The 21,510-nt window shown below is 53.3% G+C and overlaps 10 protein-coding genes across 10 annotated transcripts; 6 read left to right on the top strand and 4 right to left on the bottom strand.

Moving 5' to 3' along the window:
* Window positions 1-975: 975 nt before the first annotated feature.
* AYO21_10971 (hypothetical protein) lies at window positions 976-2,832 on the top strand (the record flags this gene model as incomplete). Its single annotated transcript, XM_022660874.1, has 1 exon — window positions 976-2,832. The coding sequence occupies one exon, from the start codon at window positions 976-978 to the stop codon at window positions 2,830-2,832; it is 1,857 nt and encodes a 618-aa protein (XP_022506818.1).
* Window positions 2,833-3,466: 634 nt separating this feature from the next.
* Window positions 3,467-4,347, bottom strand: AYO21_10970 (hypothetical protein; the record flags this gene model as incomplete). The annotated part of the gene is made up of 5 exons (XM_022660873.1): window positions 3,467-3,568; window positions 3,618-3,736; window positions 3,789-3,899; window positions 3,950-3,967; window positions 4,023-4,347. 5 exons carry the CDS (start codon window positions 4,345-4,347, stop codon window positions 3,467-3,469), a joined length of 675 nt encoding a protein of 224 aa, XP_022506817.1.
* A 981-nt stretch (window positions 4,348-5,328) lies between these two features.
* On the top strand, window positions 5,329-6,026 carry AYO21_10969 (hypothetical protein; the record flags this gene model as incomplete). The annotated part of the gene is made up of 3 exons (XM_022660872.1): window positions 5,329-5,364; window positions 5,431-5,514; window positions 5,574-6,026. The coding sequence occupies 3 exons, from the start codon at window positions 5,329-5,331 to the stop codon at window positions 6,024-6,026; spliced, it is 573 nt and encodes a 190-aa protein (XP_022506816.1).
* A 1,507-nt stretch (window positions 6,027-7,533) lies between these two features.
* AYO21_10968 (hypothetical protein) lies at window positions 7,534-8,877 on the bottom strand (the record flags this gene model as incomplete). Its single annotated transcript, XM_022660871.1, has 1 exon — window positions 7,534-8,877. The coding sequence occupies one exon, from the start codon at window positions 8,875-8,877 to the stop codon at window positions 7,534-7,536; it is 1,344 nt and encodes a 447-aa protein (XP_022506815.1).
* Window positions 8,878-9,970: 1,093 nt separating this feature from the next.
* On the top strand, window positions 9,971-11,053 carry AYO21_10967 (hypothetical protein; the record flags this gene model as incomplete). The annotated part of the gene is made up of 1 exon (XM_022660870.1): window positions 9,971-11,053. The coding sequence occupies one exon, from the start codon at window positions 9,971-9,973 to the stop codon at window positions 11,051-11,053; it is 1,083 nt and encodes a 360-aa protein (XP_022506814.1).
* Window positions 11,054-11,966: 913 nt separating this feature from the next.
* Window positions 11,967-12,806, top strand: AYO21_10966 (hypothetical protein; the record flags this gene model as incomplete). Its single annotated transcript, XM_022660869.1, has 1 exon — window positions 11,967-12,806. The coding sequence occupies one exon, from the start codon at window positions 11,967-11,969 to the stop codon at window positions 12,804-12,806; it is 840 nt and encodes a 279-aa protein (XP_022506813.1).
* A 665-nt stretch (window positions 12,807-13,471) lies between these two features.
* On the top strand, window positions 13,472-14,470 carry AYO21_10965 (hypothetical protein; the record flags this gene model as incomplete). Its single annotated transcript, XM_022660868.1, has 3 exons — window positions 13,472-13,547; window positions 13,609-13,653; window positions 13,707-14,470. The coding sequence occupies 3 exons, from the start codon at window positions 13,472-13,474 to the stop codon at window positions 14,468-14,470; spliced, it is 885 nt and encodes a 294-aa protein (XP_022506812.1).
* Window positions 14,471-15,119: 649 nt separating this feature from the next.
* Window positions 15,120-16,892, top strand: AYO21_10964 (hypothetical protein; the record flags this gene model as incomplete). Its single annotated transcript, XM_022660867.1, has 4 exons — window positions 15,120-15,416; window positions 15,478-16,180; window positions 16,238-16,692; window positions 16,800-16,892. The coding sequence occupies 4 exons, from the start codon at window positions 15,120-15,122 to the stop codon at window positions 16,890-16,892; spliced, it is 1,548 nt and encodes a 515-aa protein (XP_022506811.1).
* Window positions 16,893-17,026: 134 nt separating this feature from the next.
* On the bottom strand, window positions 17,027-18,031 carry AYO21_10963 (hypothetical protein; the record flags this gene model as incomplete). The annotated part of the gene is made up of 1 exon (XM_022660866.1): window positions 17,027-18,031. The coding sequence occupies one exon, from the start codon at window positions 18,029-18,031 to the stop codon at window positions 17,027-17,029; it is 1,005 nt and encodes a 334-aa protein (XP_022506810.1).
* Window positions 18,032-19,142: 1,111 nt separating this feature from the next.
* On the bottom strand, window positions 19,143-20,988 carry AYO21_10962 (hypothetical protein; the record flags this gene model as incomplete). Its single annotated transcript, XM_022660865.1, has 2 exons — window positions 19,143-20,887; window positions 20,955-20,988. 2 exons carry the CDS (start codon window positions 20,986-20,988, stop codon window positions 19,143-19,145), a joined length of 1,779 nt encoding a protein of 592 aa, XP_022506809.1.
* Between the last annotated feature and the right edge of the window lie 522 nt (window positions 20,989-21,510).

Raw genomic sequence — 21,510 nt, 5'->3', positions numbered from 1 at the left:
GTCGCTGAGTAGTACGGCGGAGGAAATCTCGTCTTATAGCACAACGCCATGAATCCACTGCTAACTCTTCCACTCTCTCACCACGGCTCACCCACAACCACCGAAAGACACCTTCTGCACTCCAACTGTCTTGATCAAGTCCACCACCGGTTAAGCCTCGACTGGCTTCGTGTCCCGGCACACAGGTTGCCGAAACCGCAGGTATAAGGTGTTGGAGACCATTTGTGACTCCTGCAACCATAACACCGCCAATCTCCGTCCCTGTTAGGTATCGGCAACCGGCATTAAGCACTCTAGTCTCTGATCTGCCTATGGTCAGTGACTTATCCGTTTTGTGTGCAGAGCAGGGGAGCCAGCTTTGTACCCAGCGTGGCTCAACTTCAACCATTGTCTCCGAAAGTCCCCCACTAGATACAGTGCACTAGGGGAGATGTAGGATTTTCCGGCTGCTCTGCCCATTCCGCTAGGCAACTATCACGATGTGGCTGCTAGATTTGTACTCTGTACAGTAGCATCTGATACGTCCATGGTGTGGATCCGACTCCCAGCCATTTGCGAATCCCGCAAGCCTTGGGCTCAACTGATGCATGTCTTGACAATAGTTCTACGAGCGAGATAAATTGCCTGCAAGTTGACTAACTACTCCGTATTTTTCATTGCTAACAAGTTAAGCCACTCAGGAAGGGAACCGAGCCACACTTCAGACACTTACCTCGCCAATAGCAGCATGAACAGGGACGGCAGCGCAAACCAGACTTATAGACTAGGTCAACACTCATTCCAGGGAGTTTTTGTTCATGATACTCCTTGACCTCGCTTCTGTGTCTCAGCCCGAATTCAGATTTGCCAGCCTGGAGTTCGCAGCTCCTCAGTACTGAGTCAAGGCCGGTCCTCTCGTCACGCTCCTGAAGCCCCTGGATGGTGTTGATGCTCCAACAATCGAGATGTAAACAAATCAACGAGGCCTGATGCAGAATGCAGTCGAAAAAAAGTTCGAGTTTTGCCCCAGAAATTCTTTGGTTCGATGCGAAAACTCCCACGAATTTCAGGTCAACGCCCGACTACGAACAGAAGACAATCATCGCGGTTCGGGCACAGCAATATTCTATCGAGAGACGAGTAGAGCGGGCCTCATCATTGCTTGAATCTCCCGAGAGTGCCTCGCAAAGCCTTCGTGGACGGAATGCGTCGTCGTTAAGTTACGAGCGAGCAAACAAGATGCTCCCAGGCTTGCGTATTGGTAAAGAACTCAAAGTGATCGGGCAGGGACCCCCTTCACCGCGGAGAAAGATACCATCAGAAACCAACCAGGCAGAAGACATATATGATCAAGATGATGATCAAGGACGTCTCCACCCAAAGGTCACCAAGAGGCGTCTCCGGACGCAGCATCGTGCGCGATCGACCAGAGCCATTGGGGTTTCGTCCGCCAGCAAGGTTGGCTCATTGTCAGTACTTCTCCAGGGAGGCAACAGCGACCCATTTTCTGCGACGCCTATCCCCCTATCCGCCTTGAGGCATAGTGTGATAACAACAATTCAACCAGTATCTCTGAGGACGATATGGGCAGATGAAGTGGCGTCTCCCAATGCCGCCAGATTTCTAGTGCCTGCGCAAAACGGAGTCTACAAATCGTACATGAGCCACGAAGCGGTAATGCATGCCCTCCTTGCTTACTGCTGGTCGGCCTTTGCGCGTCTGCATCCTCACAAAAAAGAATTGTATCACGATTATGCACTTGAGCATGAAACTCGGTCAATTCATGCACTGCAGCCACTTGTAGTATCGGGTTCACATGCAGACGACAATCTCGAGGTCGCAGTGCAGACCGTCCTGTTGTTGTGCTCCGCGGCAATGTACCGGTCCCGTCTCGACGCACTCTTTTTACACCTAAATGGACTGAAGCAGATGATTACGTCTGTGGGAGGGGTCGGAGGGCTTTCTTGGATCATGAAAGAGATCATGGTTTATCTTGCTGTTAGGGTGGCTGCGGCTACGGGTACGCGCAGCTTTCTCGATTCTTCGACCTGGGACCCTGCATGGCCGTGGGAGGATACCGTTCCTCAACGTATAGCCGATTTGGTGACTGGTCCCAAAAGATCAAGCCAGTTGGATACGGATCCCACTGCATGGTGCTCAGCTTGTCCGAACGCGAATGACTTTCCCGGCATCTTCAAGGCTCTGCGTGAACTGGTGGAGGTCGAAAATCTCAAAAAGACAATGGCTGTTGACGACCCGAGCCAACTCAACGGGCTGTTCCGCTGGTCTTATCTTCGGCGACAAGCCGTCAGAGCTCGGATCATGGACTACTGGTGTAGCCTAACAGAACAGACGAATGCTGTCGACCCCTGCCAGGCTATTTCAACACCGACGGCTGTTCATCATGCGTCTGTTGGCATGTGTCTTTGTCTAGCACTGCATCTGGTCATGGCTTTCGGTCTAGAAGCCTTGCTCCTGGCGCAATCTTGGGTCTCCACGATACAGGTTTGGCACATTATGCTCCTCAGATGCGTGCTCAAGCTTGATTTTGAGAGTGACAAGATCGACGAGTCCCATCCGAGTGCGTTGGACCTGTTGTGGGTCTACGGGATAGGGGCCTATGTGGAGCAGCTATCTGTGACCCATGTCCTTCGAAAGAAGTCCAACGCTTGGATCCTCTATACTTCGGAGCAGGTGGATATTCAATGGTTTTCTGTTAGATTCGGAAATCTGGCTCGAAGGCTTGGCTACAGACAATATGGAGACGTAGCTATGCTCTTCAGCAAACGCTACGTCCACATATCTTCGCTTCAGGACCCCGTGCTGGGCAAGATATTCGAGTTAGGCTGTTGAGACCATCGTCGATGCTGGCAGTCTTCGCTGTACTGAATCACCATGCGATTGTGGCATTCACGCATCAGACGTGGCAAAATAATCCCTTCGAGCGGGACAATGGCACCCAATCATCTTGGTCGAAATGACAGACTACCGGAGACTTGCGTCTATAATGCACAAGAGTCAGAAGTCCAAGTTTTGTGCGTTACGTGGGAGGTAAATTGTGTTCTGAGTTGGACCTCGCAAAAAGTTGGCGTGTTGATCCGTATTCCTCAGCTCCTCCACGTCGATTCCACCCTCTTCGGCCGCTTGATCCTCTGGCGCAGGTGGGCGCTAGTTAATTTTCAAGAGTTCAAAGGAAGACCATACTGCAGAGGAGGTTGCTCGTTATCGAGTTTGTGGACGACCGTCAGAATCACACCGTTGCATGGGAGCCCCTCGTGTGTGTGTATAGTGTTGACGGGAGCAGCAAGGCGATCCTGAATATCTGGAAGCATGGACAGCTGCTCTAAAAGCTCTTCGACCGCCGTCAAGGCTGTAAAAGGTGGGGTTTCTCGATCCTTGAAGAGTTGCCGAGGTGTTGAGTCTCTGTCGAGAACACGAACAAGAACACTTTAAGGCCTTGGTCGATGTGAAATGCCGGCACACGATCTCAAGGTCTGACTTCCAGCTGGTCGAGGCCAGTCACTTCGTCCGCAAACTCGAGATTGTCGAAGGCTTTGTCCGCATCGGCCTTGATGAGCTCTATCATCCCCTGCAAATCATTAGCCACAACCCCAATAACTATAGTTCTCAATGCTAACTTCGGGCATGATCGGTTTGCCAGTATTGTCGGCGACATATCGGAAAGGCATCTCTGTGGACTCGTGTTCATCCACCTTTAGCTCCGGAAAGTCGACATAGGGGATCTTATCCAGAGGCGCTGTCGTAAAATGTCAACACGAAATTCCTGTGCGAGTGTATTCTCTCCCTACTTTGGCCAAGGATAACCGTGCGAGTGACCCTGACGGCTGTATCTGTAGTCATCTGTACAGGACCTAAGCGACGGCCCGAAAAGCCCTTTTTTCGCAACTCGCTGGTGCGGTCTATGACGATTAGATACCTTTCCACAGAAGGGTAACAGGCGGCTAGTTACCTCGCGGGGGATCATCTCCTAGAATTAGTGATTAGTGACAAGGGCCGCCAGCGTCTTGGACAACTCTACGCACCTAAAATACCACCAAACAAAAAGATCTCGAAAACGGCAGCATCGGTAGGATGCAGTTCCTGTTTCGCCGCCGGATCAAGCAGGCAAATCTTGTCCTTTTTGTGGGCTAAGGAGGTCTCGATGCTTTCTGACTCAGCCCCTGCATCCAATGCTACCAGATCTTTCAAATCCTCTGATTTGAGTAAGGACTCGGGTAGGGAAGACAGGATGAAACGGCATCCGGCTTGTCGTGATTCTTTCGCAATGGCCTTGTATTCCAGGGCGGACCAGGGTCCGAGTTCTGGGTCGAGATGCTCAACGACAAAGGTGTATTGGCTGTTTGACATGGCTTAGGCTGCTTCAGTCATATAAGTTCCAGGGTTGGTCAGTGGGTATTATATCTTGAAAACTAGTTGTGCACATGAAAAATCCATGTGACGGGGGTTTTCAGTCACGTGCTGATATCGCGGCTCGGGGAGAAGTGGGGCTACTTCGGGGAAATCTTAGTACGCGAGCTCTTGGCACACTGGCTAGCCCGCTAGTCCAGATTCAGCCCAAAACCGCCAAGCCAACCTGATTGGCGGTGGTATTTCATCATCCCTACCGACAACCATATGCGCACCCTGCCAGTGCTCACTATCCTCCCTCTTACACTTCCATCCCCGTCAGCACAACTACTGCCAAATCAAAATCCAACCCACCGACCCGTATCGAGTTGGTCAAACTGTTTCCGCCTTTCCCCAGACGAATCCCCCCTCCTCTATCTACGTCCACGGCGACTTTCCCACCGAACCCCACCTTCACATCCTCAAAGAACCTACTAGTTACCTTCTCTTCTTCTCACCAACCCAAGCCCAATCGCAGTCTCCTCCATTGGCAAACCTGCGACACTTTATCTGCACCCCTTCCCCTACCTACTTGTTTGCTCATACAAGTCCAAGGAAGCATCAGCCGTCAGCTCGACCATAACATTGCCTGGCATTCTTCTCCGCTGAAACGACAACGAGTGTACTGGGAGCGTGATCTTGTACCCCTCCGGAATCATACCTCTTAGTCAATCACAAAACCTCACGAGACTGCTACCACCGACGTTATCTCTCCCCGAGACCTTGTTTCGTCCTCCTTCCCTCGAATACCTGCTCTCAAATTCAGTCACCCATCAATTCTTTTCGACAGTCAAATCAACAATCTGAGCGATCGGACCTTCCTATTGGCACTTGCCTCGGCAGGGCTTGCTCCCTTTCCACCAGATACAAGTACCCATCCTCAATATCCTTCTCAGTCGGGAATAATACAAGGACCAACACCCGCCGGAGGACTTGCAAATCATGAATCCACACCAGAAAAACAAGATTGACATTAGCGTAGGGCACACCGGACTCAATCCAGATCTTTTGAGACTGCTGAAACTGACTATGTATCTCCACTAGAAACTGTCAGCAGATGAGCAACGTCTGTTCCGACTGTATGGCAAACTTCCAAACAAGAAGGACCTACTGCAGAACAAGTTGAAGGTAACCTATCCTCCGATGTCCAAGCGGTAGAACAACGTTCTGATTGAGCCAATCTGCAGGAACGCAAATACTTCGACTCTGGTGACTACGCGCTTTCGAAGGCGGGCAAGGCCTCAGACACAGGTGTCACTACAATTGGTACGGAGCACCCGAAGGCCGAGGAGATCCCACACATGTCTCCCCTCAATCATACCATTTCACGCTCCGATTCCATTGCCCCCGGAAACCCTGGCGCCCTTGCGACTTCCCCGGATAGTCTGGGCCATTCTGCACAACTTCCCCCTGTTGGCGGTGGAGGACCAGGTGGAATCCACCGGGGCAGTATTAATGGGATCCCCGGCGGTGGTTTGCCGGGTGCGACGAGCAGGAGCCCAGTGAAGGAGAGTAGTTTCCTTGCTCGAAGTGCCAGCATGGATGAACATGACGGCAATCAACAACAGGGGAAGGACAACATTCTGGAGGGCAGTGTCAGTCCACCCGTGCAGAAGGCTGGAATTCCGATTCGGAGATGATGTGCATCGCCGCGTTGTATCTCGCGAATGGAAATGTTATGATGCATGTGATCAAGCACAGGGGGTGTCCTGTGCCGACTCGAAGGTGAACGGCCGGCGCGATACAGCGAGAAAGATTTGTGGAAAGCGAGAAGCGGTAACGGCACCAACAACACTACGATACATGGGTGGACCGGAAGCCTTTGTGTCACTCACTCCGCTGATCGGCCTTCCAATCAGCCAGGATCAGATTACACCTCCATCGTCCCTTTGATGCACCGAGTACGAAACTTTGGCTGCCACCGAAGCGAAGCGCAACGGCGACATGAAGTCCTCAACAGTCTCTACAGAACCTGACTTGACCGGGATCCTTTTCCCTCTTTGTGTTTGTGTAAGGCTTACTTGCAACTGCGGACCTCCCCGGGAGCTAATCAACACTGTTCAAGTTCTATGTACGCTATCGTCGTCGTCTTTTTGTCATCAGCTACGGAACCTGGGTAGGCTGGAAAGAAAATGCGCTGAACCCAAAAAGAAAAGGCAATTGCCCCAAAAAAAGCCAGACAATCAAGAGGGTTACCCAAAAAAGAAAAGAAAAATCATCATCTACATAGGTAACACCCTCAATGTACGGATGGGGGGATGCGAGTCTCTAGCCACAACAACTTGTGTATTGCTTTTTATGGAGCTGCAGTCAAAATATCACGCAACTTGAACCTCTCTCACTCTGTGTCTCCTTCTCCGTCTATTCATCTCGATCCTCGATCCTCGATCCTCGACCGATGTGACTGACCGCTAATTGGAGCGAGACAGGTTTCATTTCATGACCTTATTCGATATGGTTCATGTGGTAGATTATGCAGGGGAATGAATCGCTGTAACTATTCTCAACCCGTCAACCCGTCCGTCATCCAATCGCCCCATTTCCATTCCACCTCTGTCTTCGATTCCAATATCAGAGCATCAGAGCATCGTGGCATCTTGCTCGGCCTAGGAGGGTGGCTATTCTCCCTTTTTCCTTAAGGCTGACTTTCCCATGTTCCCATTTCCTTGATACGGTGTTGGTTCCCCCAGGTTCTGTTTCGTCCTTGAGTGCTCCCGCCATCGTTGTGGTCCTACACTTCTTCCACTTGCATGAAAACCATGCCGCCTCAAGAATGCCCGTGCTCATAGTGTAATCCGCAACCTCAACGGCTCCTCGATGGGAAATCCTCGCAATCTTGATGTCTCGTCCAGGGGTGTAGTTGTCGTCGTGCTGCGGGAAGAAATTTATCCGTTCCTAGCTTGTCCTTTCCCAAAGAGCCCGATAACGTGGCCAGCAAATTTGCTATTCGTAGCATGCCATCGATATGTCAATGTGAAATTTGTGGGTGATCTGGCTCACCAGTCGTCACAGCTGAAACCCTGCGTCCTGAATATCTTGTAGAAGCTTCACCTGACAAGATTCGCCTTTGGATATTACTGTCACAGCTGTGCTCGAAGCCTCGTATCGGATCTTGCGTCATCGATCGAAGTCTGCCCTCTCTCTCGCTCAGTCAACCTTCCAGTGATCACCGTTCATGTCGTCTTCTTTGCCCAACCACAACTCGATAGCATAAAGGGACATAGTCCCTACCAAGTTGACCCACTTCCATAAGTTACCATTCATCACTGGTTGGCCGTTGCCACTCCACCAAGCACCGATTGTTTCCGTAAGACCTGGTGCGTAGCCGCCCATGCTTGTGGCAAAGTGCTGCATGAGAAGGCTGGTGTAGACTGCGATGAGAATGCTGGGTGAAAACCAAGAGAGGAAGGCGAGGAATTGGTTCGCCGCATTGGAGTCTTCTAGAGAAGGCTCTACACTTAGACCGCCGGCACCGCTTTCATTGATTGCTGGGATGATGCGTGTGGAGGAATAAAAGACGAAGAGTCGATACCCCAGAGAGATTAGGACCGATGGCGTAACCGCTTTGAAAGCTGCGGCAACAAAGTCCAGCGCATTGACCAGAGCCCCTGGAAGCGATGACAGTGCGGCCATGAGAGCCGTGTAAGAAGACATGATGATCGGTGGGAATGGTGGGAAGTCTGGTGCCGAACTCGCCATGCCAGCTTCTGGATGAGGGACATTGGGCTTGTAGTCTGTGAAGATCTGATATATGCACAGGACAATGTATGCGAAAAGCAGAGATGATTCAGTGGCTGTGCCGCGACCAGAAACCACTCCATAAGCGCAAAGGAAGATAGCCGACGCAATGGCAATGCCAATCAGGGTGGAATCGAGGTTCGAAATGTCCGGAAATTGCAGAACTCGCCAGAGGAAATAGACTGAACTCGACACAACCCCTGCCGAGGCAGCAAGCAGGGCAAGCAGCCAGGCATCGCTCCATTCACTTCTGTTGACCAGCCAGCGAGATAGTTGTCCGATGGCTTGTATGACCAGGAGACTGCAAAAGCCTTCGAGGAGTTGGAAAATGGGTGACGACCATCGCAACATGATATCCCAAGCACCGAGTGTGACATTCTCCAAAAGACCTTCTCTTCCAACAATGGACAACCAAAGTGATGGGCCAGGTTTAAGAAAATCCTTGCTTGTACGGAATGTTCTCTCTACCCAGCCCGAGCTATTGTCTGCATCGACCGAGAACCTTCCGAGGGCCCATATGCACAAGATGGGCAGGACAAGCAACTGTACCCCTCGCAGGATGTTTACGACGGTCCTCCTGAAACCTGGCTCATCCGGTGTCGATATTCGCAGTAAGGATAGAGAGAAGTAGAAGGATGCGATAGAGAGGGAGAAAGCGAGACCAGCATCGCGCCCACCAACGTCGAAGGTGAGCGGAATCAGGACGATAATGAGCGTGAGGAAGAGGAGGGCGGCAAGGGCGCGGAAGAACATTCGGTCGGCCGGTGGGTATGAGAGGTGAGGAGGGGTTCGGCGGTTCGCAGTGAGAAGTCGAGGCGCAGTCAACAGGATATCGCTTTCCGCGGCATGTGCTTTGCGTCTGTTGAGGGTAAATCGATCGGCCTGCTCTGGCGGTTTGGAAGACTTGCTCGTTCTGCTAGACAGGACTTGAAGGATTCGTGGTTGAGTCGAGGTCCAGGCTTTCACATGTCATTCCGATCGCAACAGAGACCAGATTTTGTTTTGTTCTTGGTGGTGGCCAGGAAGCGCGGGTTGGTTTGAGAGATTTGATATGAAGAGAAGAGAGGGACAGGAAGAGAAGTCGAGGTGGAAAGAGGATGTCGCGTGCACCAACGCGGGTTTGATTTCAAGGAAGCAAGCCAGGCAAGGACGCACCACAAACAAGCAAGATTCGATGAGAAGAGTTGAGCGAGCCCACTTCGAGAACCAGGACAAGGAGAGGACGGCTGGCAACAAGATCTGGTTGGTCTTTGATCCAGTCGTTCTCTTCCCTGCTTTTTGCCTTGAAGAGACGAGGAAACTCTGCAGTTTTGGGATTTTATTGCTCGGGCCTAGGGTTTCTTTCGAGCAGGTCCTCACCGCAAGATTCAGATTGGTGCCCGTCCTCGCAGTTGGTATATTCTATTAACTAATTGAACCCCACTGCGATCTGGATTCCGGGCTGCTGGCCTGGGCGGTAAAGCCCAACGCAGTTAGGGTCACGCTCGGCTGATCCCCGCCTCGGACTTGCATGTGATGGTCGAAGAGGCCTTTCTACAAGGGCTCTCCGTAACAAACCTACAAGAGCACGAGTATATTCTCTGATGCAGTAACTGTGGTAGCAGAATAGTAGGGAATTGAAGAGGCCAGATTGTCGCGTTGCAGGGAAACAGGCGCCATCGCAGCCCGTTCGGATTAATGTCGCACGTGCATCGGTGGAACGATAATCCGTGTCAACAGTTCCCCAGATTTTTGACTGCGACGAACCCAAAAATGTTGCTCGTGCCTTTGAGAGCCTCGAGAAAATTGATCTTAACCCCTCCCACTACTCAATCCTGAATTTTGTATGCTTCGGAGGGTGATCAAAATGGCTGCCGAAACAGCGACGAAGCGGATCAAGCCCGATCCCCTCATTATTGGCACTCACAATGGCCACTTTCATGCGGACGAAGCCCTAGCAGTCTACATGCTTCGTCTCCTTCCCGAGTATGCGTCTGCTGCTCTCGTCCGCACTCGCGATCCTACGCTTCTAGAGACCTGCCACACTGTCGTCGATGTTGGCGGTGAATATGACGCTTCCAAGAATCGCTATGACCATCATCAACGATCCTTCAGCACGGCTTTTCCCGATCACAAGACAAAACTCTCCTCTGCCGGTCTAGTCTATATGCATTTTGGCAAAGCGATTATTGCTCAACACACTAAACTTCCTATCGACCACCCTGACGTGGACCTGCTTTACCGAAAACTGTACGATGACTTCATCGAGGCGGTCGATGCGAATGACAATGGTATCTCTAAATATGATGGTTCACAACTCGAACAAGCTGGCATTGAGCAAAAGTTCAAGGACAGTGGGGTGACCCTGGCAAGCTTGGTCAATGACCTGAACCATGAAGATCCCTTGACCCTTGGTGCGCCCTCACGTCCCACCGAAGATCAACCCCAAGCCGAAGAGGACTACAGATTTACTCAGGCTTCGACGCTCATGGGTACCGCTTTCTTGCGCAAACTACACGGGGCAGCTACTGCGTGGCTGCCTGCACGTGCAATTGTCAAAGAAGCCTTTCAATCTCGCAGCAAAGAACACCCTTCTGGTCAACTCATGGTCCTGCCTCGCGCCGGTGTACCGTGGAAAGAACACCTGTACAATATCGAAGATGAAAACAAGGTTCCTGAAGACCAAAAGATTCTCTACGTGATATACCCTGAGAAAGAGGAGCCTGGCTCCAAGTGGAGGATCCAGGCTGTGAGTAAAGATTTCTCAAGCTTTGAAAACCGAAAGAGCCTACCAGAGCCATGGCGTGGCGTGAGAGATGAAGAGCTCGATGCTCTCCTCGGCGACGACGTTGAAAATGGCGCAGTCTTTGTTCATGCAAGTGGCTTTATTGGAGGTCACAAGACAGAGGCTGGAGTCCGGGCGATGGCTGCCCTGGCTTTGGCCGCGTGATCAGCCATTTTGGTATTGCGCACAATCAAATTCCTGCAAGGGGTACGCTGTTCCATGACCAATCCATTATTTGACGTGCCAAAGCTGCGAAGATGGAATGGCCGTCTGGGCGGCCTCCGAACAACCAAGTTAGTGTTGCTCGAGTGCTGCTCAATCTCACTTTGGTTGGCACCATCGCAGAAGGCAACATACATCTACTGGCTCAGGTCATCAACCCCTGGAGTTGGATATGCGCCAGTCAGAGCCTCTAGAGTCTCGCCATACTCACCAAGCCCTACTCTAGGGTTGGTAGACGACTTCAACAAACCCTGGATGATCGCCAGATTTCCACAGATCCCAAGCCACGAAGGATGCAGATTTACTGCCACGAAAACCGCCCAGCTCCAGCAAGATGCTTGAGGATTAACGTGAAACAAAGGGGCAACAGGGACTGAGATCCAAGAGTACAGTTCGGATAGTATTGCATGTGCATCGCTAGTCTAGCCGCCAAATACTCGATACCAGAGTGTTTTGGAGGTTGGCAGGACTTTTTGGTGAAACAGCCGTTTTCGAGGCAGACAGCACGTAGGCAGAATATGAAGTCAACACAATACAGTGTGTCCTGCATCTGGACGTATGACACATACGTCCGTCTATCCTACTAGGACAAGATTTTCCCTTTGACAAATTAGTAACAGCCAGACCTCCAATTTTCTCTGGTTCTCCGACTTGTACTCGGTATTTCTTTCAGTGCCGAGGACGTAACATGAGCTCCGCCGGGCACGTGCCACATCTTCTCCGGTATATGTCCGCAACCTTCATCTACTTTACAAGCAGACATGTATGTGTGGATTTTGGAGGATTCTGGATCGACCTGAGTCTGTCTCGCCGCCGATTTCCCCAAGCCGAGTCAATCGGCAGCTACAGCAAAAAAATGCCAGGTCCAACTGACGGTGATGCTACCCCGGTTACAATCTCGTTCTCTCAACGTCCGAACGGCACCATTGCAACAGTGACTGTCTCCAACCCGAGACGGCTCAATAGCTTGAACACGACCGTCCTCGATGCATTTCTATCTTCTGTTCCTCCGCTTGCGCAACGGTCCGACCTGCGCTGCGTAATTGTGACCGGAGGACCATGTTCTGTTGGCCAGCAAGCATTTATCGGTGGCGCCGACATCGCGGAGATGAAGGACTTTCCCAACGCCGCGGCCGGACGGACATTTATCAACAAGCTCCACCTAGCCTGCAAGGCGCTACGGGATTTACCTGTCCCGGTCATCGCTCGTGTCAACGGGCATGCCCTCGGGGGCGGCCTCGTAGTGCTGGCTTCCGCAGACTTGCGCATCGCCACGTCGGACGCCCGCTTCGGGATGCCTGAGGTGCAACGAGGCGTGCCCAGCACCATCGAATCGGCGATGCTGCCGCTCCAAATCGGCGCCGCGAGGGCCCGGAGGCTTCTGTTCCTGGGTGATACCATTTCGGCCCCGGAAGCGGAATCTTGGGGTCTAATCAACAAGGTCGTCCAGGCCGACGAGTTGGACAAGGCCGTGGAGGAGTGGGTGGATCGATTGCTGATGAATGGGCCACAGGCCTTGCGCATTCAGAAGAGGCTGTTTACAATGTGGGAAAAGGTTCCCCTGAAAGAAGCCATCGAGGCCGGAGTCTGGGAGTTTGGCGTACCCTTCGAGGCGGAGGGGTTTGAGGCAGAGGGACGGAGGATGATGAATGAGTTCAAGGCAGAGAACAGGAAGAGGAAAAGTAGTAGACTTTGAGCGCATGAGTGCAAGGTGCCATTCTTCCACCAACACTATGGAAAAAAAAAAAAATCCATCCTCGAAACCAGCTTGAGAGCATGCCTCGTGTGTGAGAATCTAGGAATGCACTGACCGTCAGGTTTTCCATAAGATCCTATGCGCAATTTGTCCTGGGAGCCGGCTGCTTGTGACCTGGCCAGGGGTATTCGTTATCAAGTGGGTCAAGAATCGCTTGGAACAAGTTAAAGTGCGGGTCAAGAGAGATGAAGCAAGGTGGGCCTTGATCTATGCCTGCTTGCTATGTTAGCTGTCAACAACCATCTCAAGGCTACCAGCAGAACTTCTGATTACACAAACACAAGACGACGGTGCACCTTTGGCTCAGCCTCGTTTCGCAAGGCTGGACTACTGAACGAGCGACAGGGGCGAGTCTCCGATGGCACCAGTGGGCTATGACTTGGCAGGGGTCAAGTGACGTCACAATCCGTCATGGAAATGCATCAGTCCAGAAGACGCAGAGGTGATTGTGATCTTCTTCCTTTCTTGCTGCAAGCAATTGCAAGAGCTTCGTCTAAACTGTCAAGGTATTGGAAATCACTTTGTTACCCTTTCCAGTCATTGCTCTGCACGTTTCCTACTTCTCTCGACTCAGACCTCTCCTCAAAGCCCTCGTGAATCTCGTGATGGCATCGACTGAACAATTACACATCTCCAACCTCTTCTCGCTGGAAGGCCATGTCTGTCTCATCACAGGTGGAGGTAAGCAAAGCCGAAGTCAAAACTGAGAGATTTCAACCAGAGAATAACATATCATGTCCAGGAACTGGCATCGGCCTCATGGCCGCTCAGGCATTATCAGCAAATGGTAGGTTGCCACATTCGACGATCAGACACCATGCCTGACGTCCTCTGGCATAGGAGCCAAAGTGTACATCACCGGACGAAGAAAGGAAGTACTCGACAATGCTGCCCGCACGCACAATCCACAGTCCTCCAACACATCCCTGAACGGACAGATAATACCTATTGGACCATGCGATGTAACGTCCAAGGAGTCCCTAGAGAAGTTGACTTCTGAGCTGGAATCCAAGGAGAAATACCTGTCCCTGGTCATTGCTGCTGCAGGTGTTTCTGGCCCCAAGGGATACCCCGACACGAGTGATGCCAAGCAGATGAAAGAAAACCTGTGGCAAGAACAGATTGAGGAGTGGAAAGCAACCTATAACACCAACGTTATCAGTGTGTTCTTCTCAGTGGTGTCGTTTTTGCCTCTGCTCCAACGTGCACCGCGCCATCTTGATGCAAGCGTCATCGTCATCTCTAGCATGTCCGGTCTGATGCGTCATTCCCAAGCACATTTTTCATACAACGCCGCAAAGGCAGCCACGGCGCACCTATCAAGAATGATGTCAAAAGAATTCGCAAAGACCGGTGTTCGAGTGAACAGCATCGCCCCGGGTTACTTCCCGTCGGAAATGACAATGAAAGAGTCCGACGAGCGAAACAAGGCCCACATGCCGGCCGAAAAGGTCAAGGACAAAGGCCATGAGGTACCTGCGGGACGGGCGGGCAGCGACGAGGAGATGGCCATGGGGGTCATCTTTCTGACGAAATGCGGATATGTGAATGGAGAGGTGTTGAAGCTGGACGGGGGTGTTATGAATGAAGTCGGAGGTGGTTGAGGGAACAGTTGCGAAGGAGAAAATTGCCGTGGTGGCCATTCAGATACGCCATGAGCTGCTTGCTGTTGCCGATTGTCGCTTACGGCAACTTTCTTTCCAGTTATAGGCGCCATTTCGTCCACCATGGAATCACCTGCCGAGTGGAAAGTCAATTTGGTGCTCACTGCCAGGATGGACGGGTTGTTCTATATCGAGCTAGTCGGCCAACGAAGCAGGGACTAATGTTCCCTCCAAAGGCAACCTGTGTATCAACAACATGGTTAGGTTGGAGTTCAGAGTAGCTTCCCGTTCTCAGCAGCATCAGCAGCATCCTCATTGCCCGACCTTTAGTGAAGATCCCGGCATTTGTGCGGGATGGCAAGTGCCGTTGACTGCTCATTGGAGCTCGTATACCACCTGCTGTACCTATACCTGTACGTCGAATGCTCCCCCACACCTTCCATGGACCAGCCAAGGACGTGTGGAGATGGGATGTTGCCGACTTTGTAGGCAATACTTCATCTCCACAGAGTGATGTAGGGGTTACGCACAGGTCGCCTGGTCTATTACAGGCCATGCTGCGAGACGATCCACCCTACCCCAATACAACAGCGCAGGACTGTTGACAGAGCTGGTCCTGAAGTCTGTGATTCTTTCTTCCTGTGTAGACATGGCTATCTCTTGGATCGGCCCATCAGTGGCCGGGGTGGTAGTGCTCTGCTCTGTTGTCGTGTTCGTCCTATATCAGAGATACCGGCCAGGGTTGAGATCTATCCCGGGACCCTTTGCGGCGTCTTTCACCGATTTGTGGCGTTTCGTGGCCGTGTACAATGGCCGATTCGACCTGACTTCGCAGACCCTGCATGACAAGTATGGCGACTTGGTTCGCATGGGGCCGAAATGCGTCAGTGTGGCCGATCCCAGGGAGATCAGACAGATCTACGGGATATCGAGGCTCTTTCAGAAGGTGAGGCTGTCCGTCCCATAGAATCGAGACATGCGTTTCCTTGGAGTCAAAGGAATGACAGAAAGAGCGCGAGCAGTCCGACTACTACAGAGTGGCGCAGCCTCTTGTCAACGGCAAACCGGTCACCTCGCTCTTCATGATCCTCGACGAGGATCAGCACAAGATCGCAAAGAGACCGATCGCGCATGCGTACGCCATGACGAGCTTGCTTGATTACGAACCGTTTGTGGACAGCACGTCACGAACGCTGGTCGAGCAGCTCACACGGCTGTACGCGGACAAGGGCAAGGTGTGCGATTTTGGCGAGTGGCTCCAGTGGTACGCGTTCGATGTCATTGGCGAGATGACGTTCAGCAACCGGTTCGGCTTCCTCGAGCAGGGCCGTGACGTGGGCGGCATCATCAAGGCATTAAACAAGGCTGGAACGTATGTGGCATTGGTCGGGCAGATGCCCTGGCTGGACTACCTGCTGGCAAAGAATCGGGTATGGGGAGGAGTTTTCTCAAAGGACAAGACGGGAATCTCGAAGTTTGTCTTGCAGTTTTTGAAGCCGCGGATCGAGGAGGCGGACAAGGCACGACTGCGTCCCGATGGCGAAAAGACGCCACTTGAGTTCAAGGACCGCACCGACTTCACGGCCAAGTTCATCTCGGCCTTTGACAAGTATCATGGCTCGATTCCGCAGTCGCAGCTGCTGGGCTGGTCACTGAGCAACATCAACGCAGGATCAGACACGAGTGCCATCGCCTTGCGCGCCATCTTTCGTGAGTGTTTTCCCGTCACAAAAAACATGCGACGCCGTGGAAGCTGATATCCGACAGATTTTCTGCTCCTCAACCCCTCCACCATGGCTAAGCTGATGGCTGAACTGGACTCGGCCAACTTGTCACCTCTCCCGCAGTGGCGCGAGACAAGCAACCTCCCTTATCTGGGCGCGGTCATCAAAGAGGCCCTGCGTCTCCACACGCCCGTCGGGTTCATCCTGGAGCGCATCGTCCCCAAAGGAGGAGCCACTCTCTGCGGGCACTTCTTCCCCGAAGGCACCATCGTCGGCTGCAATCCCGCCGTCATCCACAGGGACAAGCGCGTCTACGGCCGACGGTACTCTGTCGACTCATACCGACCGGAGCGGTGGCCCGAGGCCGACGACGAGGAGAGAGGCGAGATGGAGAGATGTTTTATGGCCTTTGGGAGTGGCAAGAGGACGTGTATCGGGAAGAACATCAGTCTGCTCGAAATGTACAAGTTGGTACCGCTCCTTTTGAAGCGCTTCAAGGTTGGTTCAACTCTAGTATTCGTCCCGTCTCCAGTCTTGTCCTTTCTGGATCACTTGTGGCGGAGAGAAGTGCTGACCAAAGATATATTTTGTGCCGTTTTGTTTAGTTCCGCCTCGTGGATCCCGACAAGAAGCTGACAATCTGGAATACATTCTTTGTGCATCAGAAGGGGCTGGATGTCTATGTAGAGACAGCTTAGCTATGGCCCATACAGAAGAGAAAAGAGCTACGTCCGCGAAAAATGATCGCGCGCCCAAAAAGCAAGATCGATAGAACATATGACAATAATCATATATGTAGAGACTCGCTTCGAACGGAGAAAATATCCTCGCCTCAAACTCGTGCAGCAGGCCTCGGCGGCCCCCAGATATACATTGTATGCGGCCCGTTCTCCTGCACCGTCACCTCGGAGTCGCAGTTGACCAGGTCCCCGTCGGCGTAGTGCTCGAGCTCAAAGCCCGACTCGTCGTACCAGTAGTCGAAGATCTGGCTGCCCAGGACGTGCCTGCCGACGCCCCACGACAGCCGGTAGCCCCGCGACTCGAGGTAGTTGTGCGCGAGCTGCTGGACGTCGTAGTCGTGCACCTCGAAGGCGCTGTGGGCGACGCTTGGAGGTTCGTCATCGCGTGTCGGCTTGATGTAGAACGAGTGGTGGTCCGTGTACTCGAGGCCGCGGTCGATGTGGAAGAACGAGACGGCCTCGGCCCCCTCGATCGTCACCTTGTCGCTAAACGCCAGCGAGAGGTGGCCCGTGTACCACGCCACCATGTCCCCGTACCGTCCGGGCGGGTAGCTCACCCCGTAATGGCCGCATTTGTGCACCGGCGCAGGCCCCGCCTGGAACCGCTGGAACTTTCCCACTCGTCGCTTCTCGTCCGTGTAGTTGACCACCCGTTTCTGCAGGTTCTTCGCTGGCGGCGCCTCGCCGCTGGCTGCCTTCTCGCGGATTCCATGCACCAGGTGCACGAGGTGTCCGACCGGGTCTGTTAGTGTGACGATGCGCCCTCCCCCCGGTGCGTCGAGGTCGCGGACCGCCGACGCGCCGGGAATCTCTCTGCTCGCCCGCTCGAGCTCTCCCGCCGACTCGACCACGTACGCGGCGCCGCCGAACCGGGGCACGCCGTCCTCAGCGCACCGCGCCACGTAGCAGTACGGATCGGGCCCGTAGCCTGTGAAGAAGATGGCCTCGTCGTCGTCGTCGTCGCCGCCCCGCTGCTCGGCGATCTCGAACCCAAAATCGGCCAGGAACTTGGATGCCTCGTGCACGTCGCGGTGGTAGTATGTCACGAAAGCGAGCTTGACGAGACGGATGCGCGGGTCGTCTGGGGGGATGGGCATTGTTTATTGTGTATCGTTGCTGTTTGTGAGTGGTGATGTCGGGAGTGGGAAGAGGTGGCCACGTAAGGTAAACTAACTTCTCTGAGGTTGGGCTGGCCTGAATTAGTTTTTTCTCTTCCGTTGACTCTGACCTTCTCGCTCTCTAGATTCGTGTGCGCGTCCGTACGCTTCGTGAAGTAACCTCTGGCAGGAACCTCTCTCGAAGATATACTTTCACAAAGCAGCCTCTTTATCCATAGCATGTACAGGGAGCCAGCCCGCCCTCGTCAGTGAAATTTGTCAGCCTCGTGCGAGCCCCGCCCGTTTTGCTGGGATCTCAACAGCGCCTGAGGGGACAGGAACAGGCATAGCCATACGACGAAGAGGGATAACTGAAGGTGTGTGTAGGGGACAGCCAAGGTTCAAGGTCAAGAACGGAAGTAATCCCGCACAGATCTACTCTTGCGCACATCTCGACTGGGCCACAAACCCCGGACAACGCAACAATTGACTGACAGCCAGCGAGGAGGGCACGGCGAAGGCAATCCGGCGCAGCTTTAGTCATACTCGGCCACGCATGTTGTGCCCCCCAGCTGGTACTTGGTACCCCACGGGGCTGGGGTAAATCGCGGCGTTTAGCCGTTTTTGGACGAATGCCGTGCGTTCTTGGGCGGCCGTCCCCGTTTTTCACCTTTACCTTTTGTCCGTGCCGCCTGGAGGTTGATCCATCCTCAGAGGATCCCGTCACGAACGTAGTGTGGGATCACCGCGGTTTTATCTTAGGGCTTAGTAGGTTGGAGTCTAGCAGAGGAGGAGATGAGGAAAGTAGTTACGGTTAAATGTGATGGTTGGTACATGGCTCCACGAGCAAGACTGAGGAAATACGCTCTGGATATACCTAGTACTGGGTAAAGAAAATGGTGGTGGGTGGTGTGGGTGGCCTACGCTAGAGTTGGAGAGAGTCGAAATGTGGGAATGAGTTGGCTGTGGTGTACTCGATAGATTGATTTCTAGAGCACTTGGTACATGTACATGCTACCATGGTTCTGTAGTAAGGACTGATTAATCTCAATTGGCATTCTGCAGGGTGCCCCCTTTCTGAAACCAAATCCCATGTGCCAGATTCAGGAAGCTATCGCGCAGGGCGGAGAAGCGTCTGGATCACCTCTCTCAGTTTCACGTCGGGGTTGGAGTCCAAGCGTTGACATCGCCAGCAGACAAAATGGTCGGGCCTCACCAGGACGGCCCCGTCCTCTTCGACGCCCCTCACCTTCTCCCAGTCCCAATACGCGTCCGAGTACTCGAGGCCTCTCCCGATCCCATACCCTTGCAGCGGCACACCGTCTGCACGCGAGATGTCCTTTGCGGCCTGGAGCCAGCTTTCACCGCCGATGCCTGTGAAAAGAACGAACCTGCCTCGTCCGGCCAGGTCTAGCGTCGACGTGCGCTCCGTCTGCCCATCCTTCACCACCCACACGTGCGGCAGATGGAAGCCGGGAAACGTCGAGATCACTTGCTGTTTCAGCAGGTTTACCCCAGCAAGGTCGGGTGGCCGGTCGCCCTCCTCGACCAGGACAAGAGGAGACGACGGCGAGTAGATCTGATTCATCTGTATGCCCAAGGCGTTGAACTCATCGTCCGTCTCCTCGATGATCCCGCGCAGTTCATCTCTCAGGCGTTGGCCCTCGACGCTTGCGGCCTGCAGCAATTCCGACACAACTGCGCGTTCCGCTGTGGTCGAGCCCATCAGTGCCCACAGCTTCTTGTGGACGAGCAGTCCGTCGTTGGCCCTTCGCACGATCCCGTCACCAACCGGTTTCCGTTCAAGGGTCAGCGTTTCAAGGATCGACGGGTGCGCAATGCCGCGCACCACGTACGCCAGTTTCCAAGCAAGGTTGAACGCATCGCTAATGCAGGTGTTTGAGCCGAGGCCGTTGAACGGTGGATGCCGATGAACAGCGTCGCCGATGCAGAAGACGTTGCCTTTCTGCCACGTCCGTGCCACTTGGTCATTGATGGTCCAGGGAGAAAAGTTCAACAGTTCAACTTGGACGGAGTCGTCGCCGATCATCTGGCGCAGTCGCTGCATGACATCTTCCGTGCAAGGGTCGTAGTCGACATCCTTGGCCGTATGCATTGACACAAGGAATTCATCCCACGGCCTCACCATCCTGATGGACCCATGGGATGACCAGTCTGGTGCGTCTGGGTTCAAGATCCATACCATAGAACCCGGACGGTGGATGAAGTATTTGCTCAGATCTGCTTTGATGTGGACGCCAAAGGCATTGCTGAGCTGTTCTCCATCGACGGGAATTCCAAGGCTGGAGATGACTGAACTCCTCGCACCATCGGCGCCCACCAGATATTGCGCGGTGATGTTGTAGATTGCAGAAGTCGCCCGATCGCGCACAGTTGTCACAACCCGCCCATCGAGAAGTTGTCGCTGTGAGAGAAACTCGGTGGAGAATCGGAACTCTGCTCCCAGCTTTGTGGCTTCCTCGACCAAGATGGGCTCCAGCACGCTCTGTGGCAGGTCAGACATCTCACAGGGACTTGCGACGAGATAGTCTCCTATGCGATCGGATCTTGTCCCCCACGCGTACACTCGCCCATACTCCTCGCCACTCAGGGTATGCAGCCAAGTGACATGGGCGATCTGCTCCCTGGTTGACGCGACATCCTTGACGACGCCTTCAGTTCCAGCATCGCGGAGCACTTCCATTGCCCGCTGGTTGAAGATGTGTGCCCTCGGCGTGTTGGCGGTGCTTCGATGGCGAGAAATAACAATCGACGGAATGCCATAGCGACCGAGCAGTAAAGCGGTGGTGGCACCGGCTGGACCGGCACCTACAATGAGCACTGGAACCGAAACATCTTCGTAGAGTCAGCGAGGGAAGAGGGGACGAGGCCCAGATCTTATTGCGGAAAAAACACGACTCACCCTGGCAGATTCCGTCAGTGGCCTTCATGACCATTGGTGTCTCGCACGCAGGGCCAAGAAATCAACCCAGAACTGTTCTCAGGCAACAGCAGTATTTTACCGTGTCAGACGTGCAGGCTCGGTAGATGTCGCGTATCAGAAAGAGGGATGCTCAGCCACCCAATGTAGCACAAAAGGGTGGGCGGGCGCGGAAATAGATATTGTGAGTCGGATGCATCGTCCCCGTGCCGATGGGTGCTGCATTTCTTTCACACCGTGGAAGACCGTACCTCCCATGTGGTATAGAGAGGCAGTTGACAACATTCACTCCATGCGAATGTTGAATGTGGAAATGGCCCCGAAGCGGACGCACCAAGTCGGAAGCAAATGACGGCGTTCCGAAGACGAGATGATGGGCCGTATAACCCGTCCCCCACAGAACCACCGTCCACCTCGCCACCTCACAGCCTAGCAAAAGGTGGAGAGAGCCGTATTTCCGTTAATGGGCTCGTGGAAAAGTAGACGAGGGTCTCCTTGAAGTCCATTTGCCCAAGTGGGTTTCTAGGAAAATCGTATA

This window comes from Fonsecaea monophora (genome assembly GCF_001642475.1).
Source record: "Fonsecaea monophora strain CBS 269.37 chromosome Unknown Scaff138, whole genome shotgun sequence".
Taxonomy (NCBI): domain Eukaryota; kingdom Fungi; phylum Ascomycota; class Eurotiomycetes; order Chaetothyriales; family Herpotrichiellaceae; genus Fonsecaea; species Fonsecaea monophora.
This window is presented reverse-complemented; position numbering and strand designations above follow the sequence as displayed.